General features: G+C 42.2%; 1 protein-coding gene across 4 annotated transcripts in view; it reads left to right on the top strand.

Moving 5' to 3' along the window:
* ULK4 (unc-51 like kinase 4) overlaps positions 1-12,369 on the top strand; it is a 364,809-nt gene that overhangs the window by 325,165 nt on the left and 27,275 nt on the right. For 3 of the 4 annotated variants that reach the window (XR_004950599.1, XM_036219850.1, XM_016163281.2), the window contains exon 36: positions 4,342-4,512. The exons of the other annotated variant lie outside the window; for it this stretch is intronic. Coding sequence is in view for 2 of the 3 variants with exons in the window: in XM_036219850.1 (XP_036075743.1) it covers positions 4,342-4,512 (171 nt within the window). In the remaining variant the exon portion in view is untranslated. The remainder of the gene's footprint in view (positions 1-4,341; positions 4,513-12,369) is intronic. 4 annotated transcript variants of the gene reach the window in all.

The following is a 12,369-nucleotide window of genomic DNA, read 5'->3' as shown; positions in this document are numbered from 1 at the left end:
ACCAAGGGAGATTTCTGCTGAGATTGCTAATGACCCATTCCCCACTACCCAGAAGGGAGACAGGAAAACAGAGTCTTTAAGTAGCACCCTGCACAAAATAAAATCCTTCATTCCCTATGGCCAAAACCATGGAGAACCTGTGGGGTAAAGGCCGGGAGCTGCCAGCAGGCCTTTCACGGGACATACTCTTATCCTTCCTCCCTGTATATCCATATGAAAGGAAATGAGTAAACAAAGCCTCTAAACTGTAGCCACAGGAACTGAAGAATGGTATCTAAGCTGGATTCTCCACTGGCGGTGCCTCTCGGTGCCTTTGCTCTGTTTCCCTCGCTGTCCTCATTCTCTCTCTATCGTCTCTGTCCCTCCGCGTCTCTCTCAGGCTCGCTCACTCTCTGCCTCTGAGAGGAGACCACGCTCCGTCTAGGGAGTGTGACCCCTTCTCTAATAAACTTCCCTTTGACTCTAACTTTGGTGCGTGTGTCTTACACTCTGCCAAGAACCCTCTTCTCTCTCAGTGCAGGGCTGAGTCTCCGCCACCTCAGGGAAATTTGCCCTGTCCTGCATCAGAAGCATCAGGCAAGTGTAAAACACCCAGCAAATATTAGGCATTTTACTAATGAACTTGGCGATATGATGGCATTCGCCTGGGCAGGTCGGTTATGTACTTGGTTTGACCCTGTACCAGGGTATGTTTAAGTCCAGTGAAAAATACGTGCAAAAATTTCTTATTTAATAGAACCTAGATTTTGAGAGAGCCACAGACCTGCAGGGTCTCCCTTTTGATCTGGGCTCTCTTAAAACTGACAACCTTTAAACACCTACCTCTTCCTTGATAACCACGCACCGCGATAACCCAACCACGTGCTGTGATAACTGTGGGCTATGATAACCGTGGGCTGTGATAACCATGAACTGTGATAACTGTGAGCTGTGATAACCATGCACTATGACATGAAAAGTGCTTTTACATCTTTCGTGACATTGAGACCTCAGTGGAAATGAGATGTCCTAATAGCTGTTATGGGAACTATCTAGTTTGCAGCATAAATTGTGATCATGAGCCTTCCCTTGTACGAGTCCACAGTGTCCCCAACCCAGGGGGGTTGCGGGGGCGGGGGGGGGGCATGGACACCTGAGAGAGAAACAATGTCTGCAGGTCAGTTCCTAAGGTTTCCTCAGTCTCCACACGGCTGCTTAAATGTCTCCTGGGTCACCCTGACTAGCTGTAATATTCCTTTTAAGTAAAATAAGGATCCTATTTCTAGAAATCATGTAAGAAATATCTGAAATTATTTTCATAGACCTGTTACAGCTAATTATACCTATTGAGACTCAATTCTTTATTCCTCAAAATCTACTATAATATAATCAGTGGTAGCAACTCTTCCATTGTTCTTTTAAAGCAAAATTAGCATGCACTGGAAGTAAATTTTCTACGTGAATCTTCTACCAGTTATGGGGCATCACTGATAAAGACCTCTGTTCCAAATGCTATCTATTTTCTTCGTAAGTCACAATTGGATATGATGCAGAATGGGGCAAATTCCCCCCAGGTAGGGACTCAAGTGAGAGAGAGAGAGGGGGAGAGAGGGAGAGAGGGAGAGAGTTAGTTTATCAGAGAAGGGATAATTCTCCACAGAAGGTGGAGTGGTCTCCTCTCAAAGACAGAATGAGAGAGATACTAAGTGTTCAAGGTGAGTCTTAGTTTCTCTGAACTACTGCTGAAAGTTTCTGTGTTCCTTGGGGTTTGCAGCCTTAAAGACATGTTAGTAATCTCAGGCTTTGTTCTGTAGACCTCCCATGGTCTGGCCGTAGGGAATGCGTGGTTGGGTTTATCTTGTGTAGTCTACGATTTAGATTTAAAGACTTCATTTTCCTGTTTTCCTTTCATGGTATGGGTACACGGCGTTACAGGTATGGGTAAACGGTCGTTATTCATCTCTGCGGGAATCTTCCTTTGTCCTTGTAGGTTCCCCATGGACCGGCAGCATGTTGCAGCCTCCGAATACAACTTGCTTTACTACTTAGTCCATTTCTGTAATTCTAATGCGTCTTCCCGATGTCAGAAACACAGTGTCAATCAACAGCGTCCAAGTCGTTTTCCTAGATTCGCTCCGACCTCGCAGGCCGCACTGCCGGTCGCCTGGTGCCCTCGCTCTGAGATGCCTCAGGTGGCTGGCTGGACGCGTTCATCAGGATTTCCCTCTGGGCTCGCCGCCAGCCCTGGACCTCGTGGCCAAGCAGCACTCTGCATTCTGCCCTAACCATATGGAAGACTCTCGTTAGAGTATTTTAGCGTAGTGATAGCCGTAATCCAAAGCACACACGAATCGTTGTTTGTGGCATTGCGTCCAGATCTCTAGTTCGCCTCTCAGTGCTATTATGTTTAGACTTAAAGTTTTTAATACCGGGTAATATATCTGCCTCCTTACTGAATTCAAAACCAAACTCAAGTGTACCCATTTTTATTAAGATATATACAAACAACCATTTTTTAGTAACTAACAACACAATTCAAACCAGTGTGGGCTTCATAAAGTAGAATTATCAAACCTGTTCTACAAACTGAAATTTTGTTTTCAGACCCAAATTTTAAAAATTATCTCTCAACTCTATGTCAGAGATTATCCCGCCTTTTACCATTTATCATAATACTCATGGAATGGAAGAACTAAAGCAAGCGTAGTTTGTTTTTTCCCCATCTTTACTTTTTCACCTGTATTTTCCCCCATTAGGATTTGCTCAAGAGGTAACATAAAGAGTTGAGAGCGATTTTTGCCTTTAAACTCATTAATACTTTACCTTAGCCCCTTGGGACAACAGATATGCCCATTAGTTGAAGAGTCAATAAAGCTCCATCAACAGGAGGAAGGAGTCAAGCGAGGACTTCCAGCAGCCAGGAGCTCGCAGGAACCAGAGATCACAGGATCAGAAGGTCCGCCTTTCTTGTCTGCTGTAACTGGAGGTCATTCCACTGGGCGGCAGAGCCCCATTCTGTGGTGTGGAGAGCCTCGTGCTATGAGAACACCTTCTGTAAGGTTTGGGTCAATTACAGTTCCATTCAGCATCCCTCACTTATCCGGAGACTCCCACTGTAATAAAATCAGTAATCTGTTGTTCAAGGATGTATATTTAACCAAGAAAAAAGTGGTGGTTGTGTTTTGTTAAAAATGTGTGTTGTGCGTGGGACCAGGACATCAGGCTGGAGTTGGAGAGTGTCGTCTCCTCCTCCGTCACAGACGTTTAACAAATCTGTGTGTTGGATCCTTGACCTTTATAAGTGATCAGCTGTGTGGAGACTAAAACTTTATAAATAAAATGACAGAATTGTTGAGACAAGAGATGTAATTGCCTATCTTACATTAAAATAATGCAATCATTCAAACATTAAAATGGGTAAGGAGAGTTTTAATGTCCTTAGAAAATGTCTGATGTAATATTAAGTATTAAAAATTGCATAGAAAAATATATGGGCAGAGAGCCAAAAAACTAGAGGAAAATGTTCCAAGACGGTAACTCCTTCACTTAACAAATATTTGAGTGACCGTTATGCATGAGATGCTGTCGCAGATGCTGACCTACGGTGGTGAGCCAGATAAGGAAGGTCCCCGCCTCAGGGAGCGTACACGCCACTGGAGGGGAGGGATAGAATGAACACACCCGTTTTATTTCAATAGCACCTCTGTTGAGGTATAATTCACATACCGTATGAGTCACCCATTTAATGGAGTTGTGCAACGATCACCACAGTCAGTTTTACAACATTTTCGTCACCTTCAAAGCAAGCCTCACGTCCATCATCAGTCACTTCCTACTCCCTCTTCTCTCTCTAGCCTTTAGCAATCACAGATTTTTCTGTCTCTACAGTTTGTCTATTCCAGATATTTCATATAAATGGAGTCACACAATTCGTAGCCTTATGTCCGACTTCGTTTATTTAGTAAAGCCCTTTCAGAATCCAGCCGTATTGTAGCGTGTGGTGTCAGTACTCCATTTCTTTTCTTATTTTTCTGAATAATTTTCCACTGTATACATATACCATATCATATATATCCACCAGTTGATCATTCGGGTTTTCGCTACCTTTTACTATTATGAATGAATGCCAATGTGAGCATCGATGTACAAGTTTTCGCGAAGACACATATTTTCATTTCTCGTGTGCATTCGATGGGAGTGAAATTGTTGGGTCCTGTGGTAACTATGTTTAATCATTTGCGGAACTGCCAGACTCCTTTCCAAAGCGATTGCACCGTTTTGTCGTCTCGCCAGCAACGTTCGAGCGTTCTGATTTCTCCACACCATTATCATTGTCGACTCGCGTTACCCTTTGTCTTTCAGAGCCATTTGAGTGGGTGTGAAGAGGCAACAGGGAAGGCCACTAGATGCTGCCTGTGTAGTTGGCCAGATGCCCACCAGCTGAGAAGAGTTTTAGCATCAGTTTCAGAAAAGAATTCCACCGTCAGTGCCAAGATGGAGAGTTTCTTGGACGTAGTAATTGTTTCTCATCAAGTATGGGAAGTTTTCAGCCGTTCTTTCTTTTGACTGTTTTTTTTCCACTCCTGTCTCTCCTCTGTGGCACCCCCATTACACGTATGCCGGGTCACTTACCGGTGGCTCACATTTCTCTAAGGTTCCGTTCCGTTTTCTTCACTCTTGCTTGCTCTCTGTTCTTCGGTTGATGCATGATGATGATCTCTGTTGATGCATCTTTGAGTTTGCTGATTCTTTTCCTGCCCATTCATATCTACTGTTGAGGGTCTCTAGTGAACTTTCTGCTTTATTTCTTGTGCTTTTCAAGACCAGAATTTCATTTTTAAAAAACATTTCTCGATATCGATGTTCCCTATTTGATGAGATATTGTCACCGTGCTTTACTTCTTTGAACATCACCTCCATAAGGTCATGGCCAGTCCTTGGAAACCCTGTGCCCCCCCTCCCCCATTACATCCTGCGCTCCTCCCAAACGTCCCACTCTCCTTGCTTCAGGATGCTCCTTCTCTTGCTTTCCTTTATAATTTTACCGTCTCTGCACATTAATTTTAAATTTTATTTTATACGTTCATAAAAGCCCATAAGACTTTAAATTATCTTTCAGTAGACCTTTAGTTAAAAACTCTACATTTCAATATGTACCCCTTTTATTCTCTCTTTAGTTCTAAATATACGTTGTGTTTTATTTATTCACTCGTGTCATTTACCTTAAATATTCAAAATTTATGAAGTTGTTTTGAAAAAAATTGGGTTTTTTTCTTTTTTAATTGTATCATAGGTCAAAATACTACCATCTCTATGATATCAGTTATTAGATTTTCTCTGAGGCTATTTGTAGCATAACAATATGGTCAGTTTTTATAATTTTCCACATATTTGAAAAAAAAAATCTGTGCTTTAGTTATAGGGTACAGGATCCTATATGTGTCCATTATATAAACCTATTACTAATTGTGTTCCATTCTGATCTTTATAATCTTTCCAGTGTTTTGGACTGCCTGATAGACCAATCAATGAGAGTTGTGTTAACATCTCTCTCTATGATTTCGAATTTCAGTATCTCCTTATACTTTGTTCATTTCCACTTTGTATGTTTTTGGGTTGTGGTATTTACATGTATATAAGATCAGAATTGTTAGTTTCCTGCAAACTTCCTACAGAACTGATCTTTTATCAATATGTATGGACCTTCTTTATCTTTATTCCTAATAATGCTTTCTACCTTAAGGTCGGTGGTACTTTTCTTTAGCTTGTTGTATTAGAGTTCTCCAGAGAAAGAACTAGCAGGAGATAGTGATTTATATGGAGAAGGGTGGGAGAGGAAGAGATTTTAAGGAATTGACTCATGCTATTGTGGAGGCTCGATGAGTCCAAAGTCTGCTGAGTAGGCTGGAGAACCAGGAAGGGTTGCAGTTCATGTCCAAAGGCAGTATGCTAGCAAAATTACCTCTTCTGGGATGTCAGCCTTTTTTCTGTTCAGGCCTTCAACTGATTGGACGAGGCCCACCCACATTATGGAGTGTAGTCTGCTTTACTCAACGCGTACTGACTTAACTGTTAATCTCATGTTTTAAAAAAAAAAAAGCATCCAGAATAGTGTTTGGCAAAATGTCGGGGTACTGTGGCCTAGCCATGTTGAAAAAAAATTAACTATCACGCTTGTTATTTCATTTTCCATCTTTTTATGTTTAGCCTTTCTCTTTTATGCTTAAGTAAGTTTCAATTAATTAGAATAAACTTAGAGTTTGTTGTTGTTTTTTAGCTGATCTTACAATCTCTGTTTTTTAACTGGTCTGTTGATTCCATTTTCCTTAATCGTGATCATATGTGGAATTTGTTTTTTCTACGATTTTATTTTTTATTTTTTTATTTTTTCTGATTCTGTCTTTCTTTTTTCCCGGCTCCTAATAAATTGATTCTAAGGTAAATAAATACATATCTGATTTCTTCTTCTTCTGGTTTGAAAGGTATACGTTCTCTTTCTTTTACTTACTAATCATCTTTGAAATGTTAACAGGTATACTTGATTTAACAAAGTCTGAAACAGCGCCGCTCAAGCCGGGACCACAGATTGGTGCCTGTCCAAGAACTTTTCTGTACCAGTTCACAGTGAGATTAGTACAGAGATTGAGTTTCCACAGCACGTAAGGACAGAAAGCGAGACCTCGGATACATATGAGAAGGGAAGTGGGAACTCAAGCTTTTAGGTACCAAAATGAGCACGTTCCGAGGCAGCCACGCCAGCAACCGCAGCTCCGGGTTTTAATTTCTTCCTTGTGTTTTCCCACTGGAGATTCCCCTTCTTTCTTCGCCAGTTCAGCTGTATATTTGAGGGAATGTGGATTGTATTATATCAGCACATCTAGGCTTCTATAGTGTGAGAAGCTTTAGTCTATCCAGGCCTCGATGTTATATTATTGGAAATGGAAGTCTCTCACATTGCCTCTTTATCATCAGGGAAAAATTTAATATATTTAATTTGAAAGAAACAAAAGCGCTCACCTTTATTGAAGGCCGGGGTTTCCTCCCCAGGGTATAAACCTGCCCCCTCCAGGCCTGGCCTTGTCATTTTGGTGGCCCAGCAGATGCACCCCTTTCCATATCAGAGGAAAGTTCCCGCCTTATAACTCTTGGCAGGAAACAAAGACTATCTCTTATGATAATATTATGAACTCCTGTTCCTGCCTTCCTTACAGCTGAGCCACAGGCAGGAGATTTCAGCTCTGTCAGACTTCCGCGTTGTACACGTTGACACAGGAGCTAGTGACATAGGCAAGGGATGGCAAGTTTGCTTTCTGGAGAAGTGACAGGATCCCAGTTTGCCAGATTGACTTCCTGGTACAACTGAGCAGAAGCAGGGCTGTTGCCAGTCACGGCATCCCAGAATACCTCGCAGCGGTGGCAGTATTAGGTGTTGGTGTTGTTCTAGGAAGCTCAAGGTCAAAGCTTCCAACTTCCCCACCCCCAAATTGTGAGCCTGCAAAAGCTTTCTCTACTTAAATCAGCTGATCTCTGCAGCTTGCTCCTGAGAGCCAAGAACCCAAGTGTTACATTTATCCACGTTAAACTTTCCATTTCTACTGAACCAGTAAGTCCATGTGTTACCGCAGAAGGAGGTCCCAGGCAGGTTGCTCACAATTTTACACGCAATACTGAGTGAGTGCCCTTGACCCCACTTTTCCAAGCCTTCAAATGTGTCTTTTCTTAGTATCCAGATAAAAGCCATATCACCCATTTGTCATGACTACAGAATATCCAGCCCCCTCCTAGGTTTTTCTGAGAATTCTTGGGGACCTTTGAACACCTCTTGCTTGTCACCTCTTACCTCATGCTCTGCTGTGTGCCTCCCAGATACAATCCGAGGGACTTCCATGGCTGCCGTCAGCCCAGCACAGCTCAGCCACAGGGCTTGCTCCCCAACGTGACCTTGAGTTAGACTTGAGCTTGTATGAAGGAGACCACAGTGCAGAAAAGACAAATTTCAGCTGTGGTCTTAAAGGTCATCGGTACTGCCTGGCCCCGGAGAACCCATCACCTCAGAGGGCACTGCTGGGCGTGAATGTGGAAACTCACTTCCGTTCATGAGTAACCTGAGGTCTGTACGTTACTGTGTGAAGAAATGAGTCGGGGGGAAGTCAGGCTGAGACCGCACTAGCCTCCCTGGCTCCACAGAGCCACTCAGATGGTACTGCGGATGTGCTGTGATAGGAAGGAACCTGGCGGCACATCGCTGCGGGCCCGAGATCTCCATTTTAATGAATCCCACCTCACTCGTTTTCCTTAGGAAGTGGAATTAGCATTCCAACTAGAAATGCTACATTGTTAATAGCCTCCCTAGAGCTTCAGTTCTTGCTATGGCACCTTCAAAGATTAATCTTGATTTAGGCGGAATAAAATATCACAGTGGGCTCCCGAGCTCTTTAAATGTTCTTCAAAATTAGGAACATCTTTTCCCTCAAACTCTGAGACGAGTTCACAGACAAAGGCAATTAAGAGCCAATTAATTATTATCAGAGGCAATGCTATAATTTTTAAAAATCATAATGATGTAATAATTTATAACATTTGCTTACTTGTATTTAGATGTTTGATGTTTTATGAATTTTGAAAATGATACTGATTTTACTTTTCTTGACATAAATGCACAATTCTGTCTCCCAATCTTTTAGTACAGGCTGCTTTAGTATATTTCATTTTAAGAAAAATTTTACTTATCTTTTAGTATTACAAAATCCTCAAAATTATCTATATTAAATAAATTAATCAGGGATAAATTATTTAAATTTTTGAATGTTTAAAAATTGATATATATATATATATATATATATATATATATATATGGCTGAGGACAGTGGATTTGCTAGTAACATAGATCACGGAAATGTTTAAAATCATCCATACCCCCCACACACACATTTATCATGAATTTTTTATTTATAATCAGAGATTTTTATTATTTCCCTTCATTTTAAAATTATCTCTTCACTGTAAAGACTGTTTTACAACTTGGAACCTGAGCTTTTGGGAGACCGTTTGGGAAGTAAATAAACCTGTGCTGCAACTGGGCAATATTCTAAATATTACAACTATTTTGAAAATAGTTAAAATAAATTGGCTCAAAGCAACATGCCGAATTTTCATTAAACTACCTCTTTAGATCACAGATTCAATTATTCAGGGAATAATCCTTCATCGCTTTGTTCCCATCAGCCATTCATTCTTTTGTGTTCTTTCTTAAAAAGGCCACCAGGCATTTGAAAGCCAGGATGGCGATGCAGCCCCCACTGGCACCCCGCTCGGCTCAAGTTCCCGGGTCCTGGAGATATGTGAGAAGCCCTGTTCACGAAATTGCTTAAACAATCTCATTAAGTCTCGACTCAGATATTATTTTGTTTCCAATCAATATTGAGTTGAAGCAAGCTTCACTTATCTCTGAGAGACAAGTTACATGTTTTAAGCCGATAGTCAAACCTTTAAATATGCCCGTTTGATTCTCCACTGGCCAGATGTTCCTTGTAGCAGTGGTACAGGTAAACGTGGTTTCCCGTGAGAACACATGACTATCCGCTGTCTTCATCCAAGTGTTTCAATCATTATAATGTCCCAGGTTCTGCCTCTGGCATCCTCAGCATGGCCATTCCTTCCCTGGGCTTCAGTGTCGAACTTAACTAGAAACATTTTAATTTATTAATGTTATAAAAATATCAAGAGGCCACGATTGTTTTCAAACCTAAATTGAGTTTTACTGTAGATAATCAGCATCAAATAACTCTTGGAGATAGAGACCCCCTTCCCCAGGGGTATTTTGTGCGTTGTGGATTCACACTGACTTATTTTTCAGATGTGATTTGTCCTTATAAGTATTTTGATTTGGAAATCTTGTGAGTGATGACATATCTGACAGCGTCTCTTAAATAGCAAGTAACTTCTTGATTTTGTTCGTTTTTCACATTTCTTCATTTGTATTAATAGGTGCTTAAAGACACATTTACTCAGATGCGTTCCTTTGCAATGCCATAAACATAGTACACCAGAAAACCTGTTTCTGTGGCAAATAGTGATCAGCCATCCCGCCTAGTGCTTACGTTGTCGTCTGGCTGAGAGTTTTATAAATTAGAAGTGGCGTGAAATTTTCTTTGGGTGGCTACATACCATCAAAGAAGTTGGTGCTCGCGTGTATTAACAGTTCCTGGTGTATAACTTAGAGCTAATTAGAAGGTATTTTGGGTCTTGGGAACATTCAGTCCATTGTATTTTGTCATGATGTTGAGAGGCACGTTTCTGGTCATCTTAAAAGATTGAATAGCATTTCATTTAAAAATGATTAAAAGAGAAAAAATAAAACCCAGTCAGATAACGCCGCGGGCATCAGTGCGCCAACCTGCAGGTACCGATACCTGCCCTTTCGCTCAGCTCCCCGTCTTGACCGATGAGGGCAACAGGCAGTGTGGATGATCCCTGAGCCAGAAATGATTCAGAAATCACACCTTCCGTTTTGGAGTGAACTATGAGAGCGTCCTCTGGCCTTCCCTGGGTCCTCTTCCGTCCACATGGCTGCACGGTCTTGGGCAAGTCCCTGAACCTGACAAATTGCATCATGCCAAACTCCCTGTTGTGACTTCAGGCCCTGGCTCTTCTAGATCAGAAAGGATTCTGATCTGTATCGTGAGATCTGAGCTCATGAACCTTCCTTGGGACCGATGTCCATTTAAAGTGTCTTGATGCTTCTACCTTAGCTACTGCTGACTGAGGGCAAGAACTCAGCTCTGTGCAAAGCACTGGGTTGTGGCAATATTAATAATATTTTCTTTTATTGTTTTATGGGCCAATATTAACATGGAGTTAGGGGTTTCACAGTTTTCTTCTTTCTTATCCCTGATATCATGTACCAGGCTCACATACCAGGCATGTGTCAGCAAGGCAAAACAGATATAAATCCCAGCTCTTGTGGACTTTGCATTCTCTTGGGGATAGAGGGGAGGAGTAGCCCGTAAACAACAAGCGCCCTAAATAAGTGAATTACACAGTATATGAGGAAGTAATAAGTGCTAGGGAGAAAATTAACAGTGGGAGCACAATGTAGGAAGGGGTTTGGCCGCAACTGAAAAGGTGACGTTTGTGTAAAGAGGTGAGGAGGGGGGAGGGAGTAAGCCACGTACGTGTCTGTGAGAAGACCATTCCAGGCGGAAGAAACACTAGATGCCGGGTATGAGATGGAAGTGTGCTTGACTTATTCGAGAAGCAGCGAGGCCTGGCAGCTTCAAGGAACAGCAGGGAGGCCAGGGTGGATGGAGCGGGGAGAGGCAGGAAGAGAAGAGCAGAAGGTAAGGCCAGGTCCCTACTGCAGTGTCAAGGGGAAGGCTAACTGTGGCTTGGCAGAGGGGCTGGTGACGGGGTCGGACTTTAGATGTGTTTTGGAGACAGAGCCAGCTTAGTGACAGATTAGATATGGGGCATGAGAAAGAGAAAGGAGTCAAGAATGACCACAGGAAGAGTAGATTTTGAGGGCAAGATCGGGTGTTCAGCTAGTCTACCAAATTTAGAATGTGTTAAATTTGAGATCCCTCTTAGATATATAAGTAGATGTCCCACTGGCATAATTTAACTTCTCCTTCCAGTCTTGGGGTTGGCTTGGTCTGGGCTAGACATGCACAAGGGCTCAGAACCTTCCGGAATTTCCTTGCTATCGCACACACATGATAAGCCGAAAGTTAGGCCCAGTTCCTAGAGCATTAGCTATCACCCCAACCCTTAATTTTCAATACAAACACCTACCAGAATGCTAGATAGTGAGTGTAACATTTCTAGAACCTTGAATCTCTGATTCGTTTTTTTAAGAAGTGAAAATTAACTCTTCAAAATGTCAGCGCTTCACCTGCCGTTAACTACGGACCCCCTGTATCGGCGCTGGGAGAGCGCCACCAGAGCGTCCTCCTCGCTGGGGTCCAGGCGGCACCTTCTCAGCACCGTCTGGGTGCGCTGTGCAGGTGGCTGGGAGCCTCGGCGGACCGGCTCGCGGCTCTGTGCGTGCGTCGCTAGGCCCTGGTTAAGATAAAGCTGCTTCTCCCAGGCGCATTCGGGTTATTTGGCAAGTGTTCTTCAACCTCAGAATAATTTTAATGTGGAAATCAGTGAAAACTTACTGCAAATCCTGCCTGGTTTATTTGTTGTTGAGTTATTGATATCCCCTCCATATGATTATGTTAAATAATGCCCGTTATAAACATACATTTAGAGGAAACTTACACATCATCAAGGAGTAAAAGGTTTCGCATCTGCATCTAAAAACTTGTGTTAGGAAAGCAAATACCCCTTAGTGTTCACAAATTAGAGGTGCTGTGAATGTTCTAGAAATAAATATCTGCGTAATATTTA

The sequence above is a fragment of the Rousettus aegyptiacus genome, unplaced genomic scaffold (assembly GCF_014176215.1).
Source record: "Rousettus aegyptiacus isolate mRouAeg1 unplaced genomic scaffold, mRouAeg1.p scaffold_m13_p_4, whole genome shotgun sequence".
Classification (NCBI taxonomy): Eukaryota; Metazoa; Chordata; class Mammalia; order Chiroptera; family Pteropodidae; genus Rousettus; species Rousettus aegyptiacus.
The sequence above is the reverse complement of the archived record's forward strand: the minus strand, read 5'-3'. Positions and strand labels throughout refer to the sequence as shown.